Source organism: Sciurus carolinensis, chromosome 3 (genome assembly GCF_902686445.1).
Source record: "Sciurus carolinensis chromosome 3, mSciCar1.2, whole genome shotgun sequence".
Lineage (NCBI taxonomy): Eukaryota > Metazoa > Chordata > Mammalia > Rodentia > Sciuridae > Sciurus > Sciurus carolinensis.
This window is the reverse complement of record NC_062215.1, coordinates 147,786,172-147,803,034: the sequence shown is the minus strand read 5'-3', so window position 1 is coordinate 147,803,034 and position 16,863 is coordinate 147,786,172. Positions and strand designations below refer to the sequence as shown.

The 16,863-nt window shown below is 42.0% G+C and overlaps 1 protein-coding gene across 2 annotated transcripts in view; it reads right to left on the bottom strand.

Moving 5' to 3' along the window:
* Positions 1–9,125: 9,125 nt before the first annotated feature.
* Aox1 (aldehyde oxidase 1) overlaps positions 9,126–16,863 on the bottom strand; it is a 65,845-nt gene continuing 58,107 nt past the window's right edge. For both annotated transcript variants that reach the window (XM_047546807.1, XM_047546808.1), the window contains exons 31-35: positions 16,360–16,474; positions 12,892–12,957; positions 11,014–11,202; positions 10,412–10,579; positions 9,126–9,569 (exon numbers count right to left, since the gene is read on the bottom strand). In XM_047546807.1, the coding sequence (XP_047402763.1) occupies positions 9,519–9,569; positions 10,412–10,579; positions 11,014–11,202; positions 12,892–12,957; positions 16,360–16,474 (589 nt within the window). In that variant the 3' untranslated portion in view covers positions 9,126–9,518. The remainder of the gene's footprint in view (positions 9,570–10,411; positions 10,580–11,013; positions 11,203–12,891; positions 12,958–16,359; positions 16,475–16,863) is intronic.

Genomic DNA, 16,863 nt, shown 5'->3' with positions numbered 1-16,863 from the left:
GAACTGGAACAGTTATGGTCAAGGAAAAAAGAGGAACTTTATCCATCCTTAACCTTAAATTTTCACTTAGGGGAAGAATGACTTCAGGACAGGCACACGCCTCCTTGAAGTACCTTGCTTGCCCTACAAACATTGGTATTCAAGTATAAATCAGTTAGAACACGGCATCTCACAAGAAACCACCCATTAATCTACCAACCAATGGAAGCAGCCACTTGCCATGGAGGAAAATCATCAGCCTCAACAAACTCTGGGTCAGGAACAGAAACCTCTTGGCACTTTGAAGCAAATCCTGTTCTTGGTTTATAAAGACTCCTGTCTTAGCCAGTCTTTCCACTGCTGTGACTAAAAGACCCAACCAGAACAACTTTAGAGGAGGAAAAGTTCATTGGAGGGCTAATGGTTTCAGAGGTCTTTGTCGGTAGAATGCTGGCTCCAATCCTCTGGGCTTTTAGGGAGGCTGAACATCATGGTGGAAGGGTGTGGCAGAGGGAAGTGGCTCACATGATGATCAGAAAGCAGAGAGAGAGCTATTTCCATTTGCCAGATACAAATATTTACCCCAAAGCCATGCCCCCAAAGTCCACCTTCTCCAGTCACACCCCATCTGCCTTCAATTACCACTCAATAAATCCCATCAGGTGATTAATTCATTGATTGGGTTAAGGCTTTCACAACCTAATCATTTCTCCTGTGAACCTTGCATTGTCTTACATGTGAACTTTTGGGTGACACCGTGCATTCAAGCCATAACCAATTTTGATTTCTATTCAGTGCTATCTTTTTTTTGGGGGGGTGTCGGGAATTGAACTCAAGGGAATTTGACCATTGAGCCACATCCCCAGCCCTATTTTGTATTTTATTTAGAGACAGGATCTCACTGAGTTGCTTAGCGCCTCACTATTGCTGAGGCTGGCTTTGAACTTGAGATCCTCCTGCCTCAGCCTCCTGAGCTGCAGGGATTACAGGCCTGCACCACTGCATCTGGGTCAGTGCTATTATCTTTTTGTTCACACAGTTGGAAGAGAGAGAAGTCATCTAAAAGCCATGGAAGTCATTGAATAGATGATTCCCACTATAATCAGAGCCTCCACAATACCACCTCTTTTAAACAAGAAAACATGGAGTGATTGGAAAAGAATATAATACAACTTTGGGCACTTGACCTAAAACAGAGGGAAAAACATAACCATTAACACAAAATGCTTTGATTTCAGTTCATTCTTGACTTGGTGATAGGGAGGACAGAAGGGACGCAGTGCATTAGAGATGGTTTTCTGGGTGGAGGTGGGAAATGCCCCAATCACGTTGCAGTACATTTACCTAGTTTTATGAATGTGGAAATGTAAAGTGGAAAGAATGTGCACTCTCAGAGTCCTGCCCATTTAACTTCTAACGGCACATTTCAAACCATTTTGGGTATAAAATACACAAATACATGGCAAACAAAAACCAAAGACTGCCAGGGTCTTTCTCTGGATGCTGACTCTCATTTCTTGTGTGAGTACAGGTGAAGATGTGGTTTAATTTGCCCCAAGGATCAGCCTATAGCATATGCCCATCTTCATCCTGTGATTCAAGTTTGGGAATCAATCAAGCAGATTGGCAAGACATACCCTGAGGTTCAACTCTGGGAAACTCAGGCTGGTCTGGCTCTCCGGAGCTCCTGTTGGTGAACCTTTAGTTGCATGGAAGGACGGTCCAGGCAAGGACTGTGTGCTCACGGGTAGCCTGGTGTTGACCCTGGAGACCAAGGCTGGAGCCTCAGCTAAATGAGATACTGACCAAGAAGTTGAGGGTCCCCATCAAGTGACATTTCTCAGGGTGATTTAACATCCTTGGAAGCAGGGCATGAAAAATCCATATTTTAAACACTATTCCCTGGGGACCATTATCCTTGCTTAGACTGGGAACCACTGCCATATACCATTCCATTTGGAAGACAAGTCCCCAGCTTTACTCAATTACAACACGCATCTAGATGTTTGTAAGTGAGCATAACAGAAGAGAAAAGTTCAGTTACCAGAGTTTTTGATTTGCTTTGCTTTCCCAAACAAACAAACGGATTTGGATTTTCTCAAGATAGAGCAATAAATTTACACCAGGGTCTGCATTCCTCTCAATGACCTGCATAGAGGAAATGATTTTACAGATCCAGGCAATTTTCCTTTGCCCTATCATTATATCTGAATAGTAAGAATCATTTAGAATGTTTGTTGATCTTATTTGCCTGACCTGATCAAACATCACTCTACAATTATAAAATTGCATAACGTTGTATTGCATTCAGCTTTATTTTGGCAGGACAAGTGTTTGGATTTGTTTCAGAGGATAACCAACAAGAATTTGCATTCTAAAACCAGCCTGGTTTCAGGAAAACAATAAAAAGGTATGAAATATTGAAGAGCTGTATGCTTTTAAAACTCTTGCATTCATACAGTTAGATAAAAGGAGTGGGGAATTGAGTTGAGGGTTTTCGCTCTCATCAACATCAACACCTGAAAAATATTCTTTGTTCTTTGTTTTTTAGTCAATGTTGACAAGCAAGGAAGCAGTAGGCATTTTTTCAACAGCCAGGAAATCCACTGGCACCTCTCTTTAGTGGGGGTATTGTAGAAGAATGGCCTTCTCCTTAGGAGATGGGACATGGAGCAGAGGAGAGGACACAAATATTTCAAGCAGACAGATGAAAGCCAAGGCGTCCTTGGTGTTTGTTAGCTGAGTCATCTAAGGCATAGCCTTCATTTCATTTCCATGTTTGGTGTGCACAGCACACAGTACCATTAAGCTTGAGTTAAACTTTAACCGCCTTTTCCTCTTTGCCAGTAGGGCTGAAAACAAAGATACTGGGTTGCACATCACATACAATGTCAAGGACAGTGGAAAGCAAAGAGCATTCCAGTCATGGATGATGCCTTGAGAACTTTCTTGAGTTCTCAAGAACTCAGAAAAAAAGAGAGACCAGAACATGATTTAGCTTCTTCTCCTGAGGGAGTTAAGAATCCCTGCATAAAGGAGCCAAATGTTAAAATGTAACGTGTGCAGTTTATTTCTGCCCTTCGGATATGACTTCCCTTCCATTCTTGCTGGTCAAAACTTTCATGATTATTTGCAAGAGATCTGAAGGTTTAGATTCCTAATTTATGCATGCTCATGTGTCAGCAGTAGTGGAATAGGTACAGAAGTTTCCATCAGAGCTCGGGGAGGATGTAAAGAGGAGGGAGACAGGGCCCTGGAAAAAGAAAAGGCGGTACCTAATAGATGAATGCAAACATACTTACAAAATGTGGTCTGAAGACATCAAAATAATCAAGTGCTTTTCCTCTAGTAATCCTAACATATTTTAGATATATTACAAGATTCTCTGTTTCGGCTCCTCTCTCTCTCTTCCTCCTCCTTCTTCCTTTTCTCCTCTTCCTTCCTTCCCCTTTCCCTCTCTCTCCCAAGAACTACAGACGTAGATTGGTTTGGATTTGTCACACATTGCCCACCTGAACCTAATACCTTTGGCAACATTAATAGAAGATTGCTTCTACCACACTTCCTTTCTCTATAGAAATTTGGCAATAACAATGTAGAATACTTTCTTCCATTCAGAAAGAAAATAAGCTCATCCGAGTCCTTGGAGCAAGACATGATGACAAGAGAGTTGGCTGAGTTTCGTGAGGTTGTCCACCTGCTGCTGTGTCCATGTAACAGACTAGCTGAGGGGCTCCCAGTGGGAGGCAGAGGAGCCAGATGCAGAGTCTGCTGTCTGAGTGGGCTCCTGCGATCCAGGCCTGTCTCTGCTCCCAAACTTACTTCACCTTCCTCTGCTACTCCCACTTTCCTCCTTCCTTACACCACTTTGGAACTTTAATCTCAGTTTAGCTCTTACAGAACACATACTTCTCCTGGCCCCAGGGGAACCCATTGGAACAAACTTTGCAGCCACAAGAACCTACCATAGTCAGTGAAGTGGAAAGGAATCACGTAAACCGCATTCAGGCGAGTTTCTTGGTATTGAATATATTTGTTTGTCAGCATCTCTTTAAATTATTTAAAAAATCAGCTGGGAACAGTGGCACATGACTCTAATCCCAGCAACTTGGGAGGCTGAGACAGGAGGATTGAGAGTTCAGAACTAGCCTCAGCAACTTAGTGAGGCCCTAAGCAACTTGTGGTGACCTAGTCTCTAAATAAAATAGTTTTTAAAAGGGCTGAGGATGTGGCTCAATAACTAAGAACCCCTGTGTTCAATCCCCCAGGTACCAAAAAAAAAAAAAAGTGTGTACAGCCAAAAGTAAATATCCTCATTCTCAACGTCTACTTTTCAGTCATCAATCACTAGACTCCTGTGTATTCAGTCTTCCCACAAACATACAAATGTATACATGCATATATGCATTATTTTATTAGTTTTTAAAAAGTGAAATTGAACTATTTATATTAACTCAAAATTTTCTTTTTCTTAATTTCTTAGGAGGTCTGTACCTCAGTGACCTTATCTGTGAAATGGACAAAATAATGGTATCTCTGTCAAGGTCGTTTTGGGAATTAAATTAACTACTACATATAAAGTGTTTAGAGCAGTGCCTGGCACTGAGTAGGCTCTCAATAATTGTTAACTGGTTTTTATTATTACCTTAACTCGTCATGGCATGTAAATCATTTATTGATTGCTAGTACAAAGGGTTTTCAGGTTTTTCACTAATACAAATACATTGCAATGAAAATCCTAGGACTTTGCATATTTGAGAAAGTGCTTTTGTGGGATGAATTCTTAAGAGATGGAATTCTGCTGGATTCTCCTAATTTTCCTAAGAGGATCAATCATGTGGGAGGGAGTGTTCCTCTCCAGCCCTCACCAACACTGAGTAGTACTGTTGTTTTCAGTATGTGGTGACAGTTCGTGATCAGTATTTCTCCTCTTTTGTGAGGTTATCCATTTTGCTTCATAGTTAGAGATTATTTGGGCTTATTCTTCTATCCTTTGATTATTTTCTCCTTTTGAGGTTTGTTTTCTTATTTATTCGAAGAATTCGATTATATACAATGAATAGTAACCACAATCTGCTATAAATGCACAACTTCTTTCTGCCAGTCTGTTGACTGTGTACTGGGGCACAGCATCATGGAGGGTCCTACGGTTTCAAGTATCTGCATCCCCAGGGGGTGGAGGCAAGGCAGCCGTGCCTTCACTGTGCCATTCCACTGCCCTCAGACCAGCTGCTTCTGAGGGGAACAGTGTGTGACGTGACAGGTGGGTTCTGCGGTCATGGGATCATTCCCACTCTGCTGTCAAGTGGGTCCCTTCACTGTGCTGTGAATCAGTCTGACTTGACGTCAGACGGAGTCTTATGCCAGTGGGTTTCATACTGTGTGAGCCCTTAGAGAGGGGCAGCAATGATTATCAGCACTGCAGGCAGGAAATGCAAACCTTTACCCAGAAAATGTATCTATTTCTGTTCAAGTGAATCCCTGTTCCTCTCAGGATGGAGAGGGTTAATGTGGTCAGCCAGCTGGAGGGATGCTGGCAGATGGAGGGAGCTTTGCTCTCTGCTGGGGCAGACAGACCCTCCTGCAGCAGGAGCTGTTGGGCCACACACAGCCTGCACCCTGACATAATGACGCCTCACACCATGGTGTCAGCACTGGGGTGAATTATGACAGAGGCTGTTGAGTGGCCATGTCATTTTGTCTACTCGGTTGTTTGGCACTTCTTTTTTTCAATCATGGGAGCTGCCGGCTGGGTGTTAAGCTATAATATAAAAATCGTCACCCATTAGGTTCACTCCCATGTGTCCATTCATATGCTTTTTGTCCCATTTCCCCATCTTTCCCCTCCCAGGCTCCTGAGCAGCTGGCCAAACTGTTTGCCACTCCATTAATATTTTGGACCTTGGGCACTTCTATTCTCTATGTAAAATGGGTAACCAGCTGTGCTACCCAAAGCTCTGCCTGTTGGGAGACCTGCCTCTCGCCACTTCTTACAGGGGCCCCAGAGCACACAATGCACAGCTAATGTGTACCTGCATTTGGAGCCAAACCACTTGACTCAAGCCCAGCCTGTTCTCCCCTGTAAGCCTGTCATGGGGGCCCTCCACTCCACCCTGGAGCTCTAGGTGTGAACTGAGGCAGAGATGCTGATGCAACAGCAGCGGATGACTGGGGACTGGGGACCTGCTCTTGCCATTTGCTTACTCCTTACTTTCATGCACAAGTTGGATCCTGCATGTTCCACTTCCACCTTACCTTATTGCTTCTGAGTTTTCCAAGACTTTAGGACTTGCATTCTAACAAGATCCTCAAGTTGCATTTGCACATTTAACTATTGAGAAGTTTAAAGAGGGGTGGGAGTGAGAGCACCTTCCAGGCAGAGGACACAGGCAGTTTCCAAAGTGAGAAATCGAGTGGGAAATCCAGATGGCAAAAGAGAGGCTCCTGAGACAAAGCTAAAGAGATGGTCAAGGGCTAGACCACATAGAGCACACGTGCCACCTTGGGGAATTGGAACATTATTCTGGTGGGATGAATAAGAAGCCATTGAAGGGTTCTAGGCCAGGACTGAAAACATGATTGTGTGTGTGTGTGTGTGTGTGTGTGTGTGTCTATAAACCCACACAAAACTCTGGCTTCAATGTAGAGAATATTTTGAAAGGAAAATAAAATATATGCAAGGAATTCAGAAGGAGACATTACAATAGTCAGTGGAGCAATGAAAGTAGCTTGGAATAACATGGTAGCCATGGAAATAAAGTGAGAGGCAGATTCAAGAACAGGTGTCTGAGTTGAGATTGGCAGGATGCCTGAATAGATGCATGCATCAAGAGAACAGAGCACCTTGGATCACTTCTCTATTTCTGGCTGAGCACCCATGGATGGTTGTACTGACAAGGAAATCTGTTTGGGACACCTTAAATCTGATGGACTTTGAGACAACTAAGCAGAAGTAAAAATCAAGTATTAGGTTTAGAGGACCAGAGCCAGAACAAGAGAGTCATCCCTGGCCATGGGAGTAAAGGTCACTCACTAGGAAAAGGGTAGGGAATCCCAATATTTATACAGATGTGATAAAGAGGGAAGAGTTGGCAAAGGGACAGAATGAAGAGAGAGGGAGAAAGCAGAGGAGAACTGTCTCGCTTCTACCCCAGCTCTCCTCTGGCCTATGGCAACTCGGCATTTGAGGTGATCCTTTAAAATAGAAATAAGTTCATGCTGCTTCTTTGCTCTGCGTCCACCTAGATTAAAAGCCCAAGTTCTCATAATGACCTGCCCCTTTTTCACTCTGCACCAGTCATGCACCATTGCTGTTCCACAAACAGACCAGGCACGCTTCCTCCTGAGGGACTCTGCTCCAGTGCTCTTTCTGGAATAGTCTTCCTCTGGACACCTGCTTGGCACACACTTCCACCATCTCCATTTCCTCAGGCTTTCCCTGACCTCATCCAGCTGTACCCTGCTTCCTGCCTCCCTCTCCCCCGACTGGCCTTCACCTGCTTTATTTTTACTTTTTCCCTTAGCACTAATCAGCATCAATCCCACTCCTGACTTACTCGTTATGTTTTTTATTTTGTCGGTGTCCCCTGATCAGAATATGATCCTCCCAAGGACAGGGATCACTGTCTATTTATTTTTCAACTGATACACCCCGAGAGCCTAGAACAGGGCTTGGCACTGAACTGATGCTCCATAAATCATTGTGGCATGAACAAGGGAATCTGTTCTTTAGGGAGTTGCTTATGGACCCTAATAAGACGATCTTAATCACTAGTCTGAGCAACTGATGAACTGCTACCATCTCAACCTGGCCCTGGGACAATCTGTAGTGGAGGATGCCACAGCAGAAGAAGTGACAAGATATCTCTAGCACTTTATATCTGTATGCAGATTCCTCCCATGGCTGTCAGTGGAAACAGGGGTTTTCGCTGATTACATCTTGCTGCTAACCTCCCTTTGAGGTTTCCATGTTTCTGACATTAGTGGGATAGATTTCTTACGATACTCATAACTTCTCAAACTTTTCCAAGTTTTTTTTTCTCTACAGTTGCATTTTTAAAAAATTGAGATATAATCCATGAACCATAGAACTGCCCTTTTTAAAATGCACAATTTAATGGGTTTGTTATATTCAAATATTACCACTCAGTTTTCATTACTGCAAAAGGAATCTCACACCCAATACAATAGCAGTCGCCCCCCCTATTCTTTTTCCTCTCAGTCCCAGGCCACCACTCATCTATTTTCTGTTTTTCTGAGTTTGCCTATTCTGGACATTTTGTATAGATAGAATCATATGACGCATGGCCGTTTGTGTCTATTTTCTTCCATTTAGATAACATTTTCGGAGTTCAAGTATGTTATGGCATATATCAGTACTTCATTCCTTTGTATGGTTGAATAAAATTCCCTTGTAGGAACATAACATATTTCATTTATCCATTTTTAGCACTGATGGAAGTTTGGGTTGTTTCTACTTTTTGCTATTATGAATAATGCTATGAACGTTTGTGTGTAAGCTTTTGTATGAACATATGTTTTCGATCTTGAGTAGTCATATGGCAATTCTATGTTTAACTTTTTGAGGAACTGCCCAACTATTTTCCACAGTGTCTAAACCCCTTTTCATTCCCTCCAGCAACGGATGAGTGTTCCAAGTTCTCCATATCCTTGCCAGTACTCACTATTGTCAATCATTTTGATTACTTTCATCCTCGTGTGTGTGAAATGGTGCCACATTGTGGTTTTGATCTGAATTTCCTTAATGACTAATGAATTTGAGCATCTTTTCCTGGCTTATTGGCCATTTATGCATATTCTCTGGAAAAGTGTCTATTCAATTCCTTTGCCCATTTTTTTTATGTTGAGTTATTCTCTTTTTACTATCAAGTTGTAACAGTTCTTTATATATTCTGGATATGAGGCCTTTGTCAGATATGTGATTCACAAATGTTTTCTCTTATTCTGTGGGTTTCTTCTCAATTGTTGGTAGTATCCTTTGAAATACAAACACAGTTTTCATGAAGTTCAATTTATTTGTTTTCCCTCTTTGGTCCCACAGACTCCTTAGACACAGTGTCTATATCCGTTCTGACAAGAAAAGGGGCATAGCAGATAGGAACAAATGAAAAATGACAACTTTACAGTTCATATTAATAAAAAAATTATTTAGAAAATTGCCTTTCACTAGACAGTATAATTGCTGTTGATGAATACAAGCCAAATATGAATCACATACAAGTCATCATCTTTCCATTTAGCTAGATGGATCCAAGGACAGAACAATAAAGAACATCACCCTAGAGGAAGCCAATTAGTATTTATACTATTTCAAAATATGATTTATAAGTGGCTTAAGCATAGCTCTCAAAATCTGAATGGAGCATTTCAAATCAGCTTCCTATAAAAGCAGCACTCCATGGAACAATTTCTGAGCTGGGCAAATCTGTCTTTCAGATCTAGCATCTTAGAGCATAGAGGGTGGATTAATCATTATGTGGGAAGAGTCATCCCATCGTCTCCAGAAGTCTGCATTTGATTCAGATGTGTACATTCCAAGGGACATAGGACCCAGGTTCATCTCTTGGAATCTAGAACAAAAGAATAAATTTGAATGTGTGTGATTTAGGTGAAAAATAGCAGAACATAAAGTAAGCCAAAACTCACTAGAGAGTAACCAGGACAACGAGGGGTTAGGGAACAAGAGCATGTCAAGTGTGGAGGGATCCAGGAGAGGACTCACTGAGAGGGAGCTACAGGCCATCATCCCACACTTGAGGGACTGATGACAAAGTATCTGTCCAGTGTGGAAGAGGCAACTCTTGGGGGCTTTGAAAGACCATAAGGGATGCTATCTGTAGTCAGCACAAGAGTATAGGAGGGGTTTCCCCTCAATATGAGGAAGAACTTCCTTATAGTCAGAGGAATAACTGAATGGCATGACTTCTCTCCACAACAAAAAGTCCTGTCAAAGAGTACAACCAAGAAGACCCGAGATGTTTGCTCCACAGGGATGTCATAGCAGGAAGGAATACTGTAGTTGCCCTCTCCTGGGTGGGACTAGAGTGACAACAGACTATTGGAGCAGCCTGGTCTTGGCCTGGGTTCAGGGCACAGTCCTAAATTCTTATTCCTGACATAGATGTCCCAGAAAGGACAGAGACAAAGAAGGTACATAAAACTAAGGGGAATGAACCTCCCTTTTTCAAGTGGCCTAGAACTAGGCCCCAGAGTGAGCCAAGCAGGGCCATTCTGAAGGAACAATGCAACTGAAGGGGCCCACATTCAAGGGCTCTTCTGCTCTTCTGCTCTGATGCCTGTTCCCTTTTCTTCCATGGGAAAACCGCAGCAGTGGGTTAAAGAAACTTATGGTTACAGATATAGGCCCCAAATTTAGAATTTTATAATTTTTTTTCTACTAGGAAGAACACACCATCTTTGTGAACTTGTCCTCACAAGCCATTCTGATCTTCTCTGGAGTCAGGGGGCTACTGAGTTTCAAAGGTCCAGACAGGCCTCTCTCCTGTCGTGCAGCGCTCACTGCATCACGGATGGCAAAAAACACCGAACATCCCAGGAACACCCCAGACTCTCCCAGGCCCTTGGGGGAAACAAACCAATTAGATGATGACACTTTCTCTATCTCTGTGCATAAGTATGTAGTGCAATATGATTGTATATATGTGAAGTATTACCTATGTCAGTTTTTTATTAAAAAAAGGAAATGAATCTTTTGACCCAACATTCCCATTCTTAGAATCCTAGCCTAAGAAACTTATCCCAAGTAGAGAAAGCAGATACAATCATGAAGATGATTATTGCAAGATGGAGAATCAGACACAAGCTCATGGCAATAACATTCATGTTAGGCTCCAGGATGTGCAATATTTAAAATGTTTCTTATTATGTTGCTAGATTATTTTATACTTAAAATGTTTTGCAATCCTGGTGAAAACACCAAATAAGCAAGAGATGACTGCAGGCCTCTCTCTGTCCCAAAGCTATCATATGAACATGCATTTATTCAAAGCTTACCTTAGATGAATACAGGGTGTTTGATTTTTCAGACGGAGGCAAAAAAGAGATGTGTAGTTCTGTAGGGATGTCACAGATGGCAGGAATTTTATATTGGTTTGGACCACGAGTGTGCAGAACACCCTGAGGAGAATACTTCAGTTCCTCTATTGTATAAAGTCCCATGCCTTGAATAAAGGCACCTTCAACCTGAAGCCAAAAAAAAAAAAAAAAAAAAAAAAGAAAGAAAAGAAAGAAAGAAAGAACAAAAGAAAAGAAAAAGAATTTCCACATATGAGAATACTTTCAATAGTAAACAGCATTTAAACCTCATGCTGTTTGTTTGAATTTTTAAATTATAGCTTAAGAGGGCTTTCAGGGTGTCTTGGAGCATGTCACTGGAGCATGTCACTGGAAGTCTACCTAAAGGAATTTCTATACATTTCATTTGGGGCTAAATTTCAAAGTCAAATGACTTGGATTCTAATCTTATTTAACAGTTAAAATAATAGCTCTAGAAGAGTCCTCTTAGAGCCTGTCATTCAAATATCCTCATTTTTCCTGCCACTGAGGTGGGTGAAAGCCTCTGACAGACCAGTCCACAGTGAAAAGTTCTCAGGGCTCCGGATCCCATCAGCTTGCGCCATATCCTTGCTCCCAAGCTAGTACCACCTCTCTGGACTCCGTTTCCTCCCCTATAACATGAACAGTCTGAACTCTGTGCTCTCTAAACCTCCTTTACAACTTTAAAATGCTCAAGTTCCTAGACATGGGCACAGGTCAAAGTGCCTTCTCACGCCTTTGCCTCATTTCTGGGTCTCTTCTTTATTTACTTCCTTCCTGTGACCACAGGGATCCATCATGATGTTAGCTGAGATTTCCTAAAACTCCAGGCCATTTCCCATGCACATCACTTCCACCCACTAAGCTAACTGCCTGTCTTTGGAGACCCCTCACCAATCAGTTCCTCTTTCACCACGGCTCCAGTCTCTTGGCCTGCTGCTCCCACAAAGGCACCACCATTCTCAGCCCCGGACCCATGCCAGCCAGGAACAGCATGTGCTTCATTTCATGTCCTTCTTTAGGTTGATTTCCCCTAGTCTTCCTCCACCTGGAAGGTCTCTCATTCTTTCCTTAAGAACCTGGTCCAAGCTCACTTCTCCCCTGAAGCCTCCTTTGACTTCTCCATCCCACAGATTCTTCCCATTCTCTAGAGCTGGAGAGGTGCTACACTAGGCCCTGTTGCAGGTAGTGAGCTGAATTTGCCACAGGTTTGAGGCAGGTAAAGCAAGTGTGTGAAGATTTCAGGTGGGTCTTGTATCACTGGTGAATTGTGCCTTCCCAAAGATGCAACCAATCAATCCCTGTTTTATGGAAATGTGAGTTCAGTGTTGGCAAATTTTCTGTTTTCAAGAGAAGCTAGATATTTGTGACTGTTTAATCTTCTCAGTTATTTCAAATTTAAATGAAAAATGTCTGGTTGGAAATCAGCCCACAAGCTACCTATCAATAGCTACTGTTATAACTATTTGAAGTTTGTTATTTCAACCTAACTTTAAACTCCTTGAAGCCAGAGCCATCATATGCCCAAAGCTCAGCACTCAGCACTGGATCTTTTTATATCCCAGAGGTTTGGGGCCCATTGGGCACCTGTAGGCTTGGTCTTGCTTCAATCGACATCCCAAATCACAGACCATGTATTTCTTCAAAAACTACCTAAAACTACCTTGTTTCCTTGCCCCTTTAAAAGAGTAAGAAATTTGCGTTCTGCAGTTGAATGAATAGACTTTGACTAGAGGGGTAGGAGAACAGGATGAAGTCACCTGGAACACTTTCCCTGCAGACCTTGCAGCAGCTTTGGCCTGTACAAAGAGGAAGCAGGACAACTGAGTTACATACCTGGCCAATGTCAAGGGCTGGATTTATACTGTAGCCAACATCCATGACGATGTCTGTTCTAATGTTCTAGTAATAAAAAGAAAGAAAAGTTCAACTGCTTTTTTTACTACAGGTAACTTAGAAGAAGTTGAGAAAACTTCTTGCCTGCCTGGCATTGGGATAAAACCTTTCTTTGGGACATATTATTCCAGGAGAAAGAAGTCACGGCAATTTTATTAAGTGACAAAGTTTGCTATGTAAAACTTTTAAAGTTATACAAATACTCTTGATCAGTTGAAACACTGTTTTCTTGGAAATGATAAGAGAATAAAATATTTACTTGATTTTGATTCAAGCTGAGTGATACAGCAGATTGAGAGCTTAATCCACTACAACAAACATAACAGGTGACATAATAAAAGAAAACATTTATGGCCTTCATGATTCCTGTTGCACAACTTTGTGGCTACTACACAACCCAACATCCAGAGTTCAATTGGCTGAGTGGTGTTTACAGAAACATAGAGTTCAGGATGCAAAAACAGAAAGTCTTTGAACTGTAATCTGCTGTTTGAGATTTTTCATTTTGGAAGTGGAGTAAAGAATAAATCTGACATTACAGCTTGCTCTCTGATAACCTGCAAATGAGGAGAAGAGCAGACCCGGCCTCGGTGCTGCTAACACCATTGCTCTCCAAAAAGTCTGTACCTTCTTTGATATGACATGTTGGTCTCTGCCATGACAAACAGAAAAATTCTACTCATAATTATTAATGGAACAAAGGGAAGTCATCAATTTTCTTGTCTGAACAGGGAAGTTTCATTTAACATTTTTCTTAAAAAACTTAGATAACGGTTGAGAAAATCTGACTTCAGGTGCTTACCTCTCGTTAAAAGGTACAACAAAATGTAAAATCCTCTTTGGCACCACTTAGCAAGACTGCTCTTCCAGGAAGTAAGCAGTCTCAACTGGAGGTGAGGGGAAGCCATCTGAAGTTTAATGCCAGTGAAGGTTCTGCTTTCAGAGGTATGAACTTCATACAGTCTGTCATTGTATTCTGACCAGGCTGGGCAGTGGTTCTAGGCTGTGATATCCTGCCCCAAGAAGACCCTCACTGATCCCCACCATCTGGTATTCACATCACATGTAGTCCCCTCTCACCATACCTATAGGGTCAGTCTTGTGACCATTAGGATGCAACAGAAACAATAATACTGCCTTCTGGGATTAGGTTATTAGGTTATTGCTCTCTCACTTGCTTACACTCTCTTTCTATTGGACCAGCACTTCTCAGGGAAGCCAGTGGCTATGTCCTCAGGGAAGCCAGTGATTAGACACTCAGGCAACCTACAGACAGGTCTGTGCAAGGAATGGACCTCTTATCAAGAACAATGCGATGATGCTGGGTGCAGTGGTGCACACCTGTAATCCCAGTTTTGCAGGAGACTGAGGCTAGAGGATTACAAGTTCCAGGTCAGTCTTAGCAACTTAGCAAGACCCTGTGTTGAAATACAAAATAAAAAGGGCTGGGGCTGAAGCTCAGTGGTACAATGCCCCTGGGCTCAATCCCTAGTACTGGGTGGGATAGGAGACAATATGATAGAGCTTAAGAGCAGACTCTCCAGTCCCCACTGAGCCTTGAGATGACTGTAGCTCCCACCAAAAGCTTGACCATAGCCTTATGAGAAATTTTCAGACAGATTCACCCAGCTAAGCAGTTCCAGATGTCCAACCTCAGAAGTGGTGTGAGCTAATAAACATACATTGTTTTCAGTTGCTAAGTTTGGGAGTAATCTGTTGCATAGCAGTAGATAACTGATATATAGATAAAGGTTGAAAGGAAGGGAAAATTTGCAGGAATCAGCACAATTCTATAAACACAAGGAGAATGACTGAGGAACAAGCCTCCAGAGAAGGCCTCTGTTAGAAAGGCACATGATGGCCTTTTGCCTAGGGGAGACACCTTCCCTTAGCTGACCAAGCTTTTATGATCAGACTATTTATCACACCTCTTAAGATTGTCCAAATAAGTTATAAGAACATATCTTAAAAGTTCATACCAAGGTTAATTATGACCTCATTCTTGGATTGTGACAAGGTGAAGGCATATACAAGGTATAAGAAAATCCCAAATGATTAAGTTTTCACCAACTTTCTCTTTGAGGGAAAAGGGATTTAAAAATCAGTTGTCATGGGAACTCTTCCTGGGGGAGTGGAACAACCACTCTAACATGAAAACCATGCTTACAGGAGTCACTATGTTACCTCAGTCCAAAGTCCCCAAAAGCAAGCCAGTCTGAGTTAGAATCCTGGCAAGTCAGATACTTGAATAGGCAAGTATAATACAGGTGTACATAATTTCAAAGATCAGACTGACTATAGTTTTAAAAACACACATGTTGGGGACAAAGTAAATGAAAGCTTACATGTGATCACAATCCAAGAATGTAAACCCAAGGGATATTTGTTAATATCAAGAAATAGAGCTTTCTTCTGGATAGGTTTTGGGACAGATTATCACTAACCAGTAGGTTGGTCCATGATGTTGGTGAGGGTTATCACAGAACCATTTGTTATTATTGATCATTTATTATTATTTATGATTATTGACAGTAACCAGTAAGTGGCTTCTTTAACTCCCAAAGGTCTAGGTACAAGAAGAGAAACTAAATCCTTAAAGCTGGTGTATGTGTGTGTGTGTGTGTGTGTGTGTGTGTGTGTGTGTGAATTTAAGTGTGCATCTCTTTACAGTATCACTTAAAAAGCACAAAGATGCTCTTAAACAATCTAAAACGAAGGACCTTTTTTCTCACTCTTATTTATTTATTTATTTATTTTTGGTACCAGGGATTGAACCCAGGGGCACTTAACCACTGAGCCACAACCCCAGTCCATTTTTATTTTTTATTTTGAGACAGGGTCGCACTAAGTTGTTTAGGGCCTTGTCAAGTTGCTGAGGTTGACTTTGAACATGCAATCCTCCTGCCTTAGCCTCCTGGGCTGCTGGGATTTGAGGTGTGTGCCACTGTGCTTGGCAAAAGAAGGATCTTCTAAAGGATTTCAAAAACTGGCCTTTGCCTACCCTGGGCTGGCCCCTGGTGCTTGTTAGCAGATCATGGATGCCTATGAAATCTTTCAAGAACACCATATGATGGCAGTTCTCATAAGAGGGCAGAATTTCTAGTTGTGCCAATGGTCTACATGAAAGCCCTCTTTCATGTATTTCTTTCTTGAAGTGGTTTCTTTCTTGATTCCATTTAAGGGGTTAGGGAAACTAAAAAGAGGGGCTACCGGTTATTTTCCATGGAAGCAATCACACCACCAAGACAATTGCTGAACTTCTATTATCTTCTGGTAGTACAGAGAAATCACCCTTAGGTCAAAGACATGGTGCAGTCACCCGCACTCAACTGCCCTCCAACAGATGGCATATGTGGAGCCTAGGTGCATCCTAAGTGCAACCTGCAAAGCTTCCCAGTGGGTACTGACCTTATGGTCCCCTGTTAGGCAGTCTATTTCAACCTCCGAACAGGCAGCTCCATAAACAAAGTACTCGAAGGGATGCCCTTCACCTTTCTCCCAGTTCATGTGTGACTCATAACCCCTGAAGGAAACAGAATTTTGAGGGGAATTGTTAAGTGATTGAGTCCTTTAATCACAAACAAACCATGCTTAAACAGACCCTTACAGAACTGTGCAAATCAGAGGGAATATTTGTACAGTGATTGGCCAGTATGTAAGCATGCTCCACAAATGTGCTGAGTAAATAAATATTTGATTCTTTCTTGTTGAACTCACATTGTCTAATAAAAACATCCAATTATTCCTGACCAGTGACTCCTTACTCCTGTAGGTTAGCTGCTGACTTTATGATTATTTATCCTATTGCCTTTAGCTAATCTTATTGTCATCAGATTGGGGAAATTCCATCTGCATTTTACACCAAACGCTATTTCAAAGGTGCACAATTGTCTGCTTTGTCTATCTTTTTGG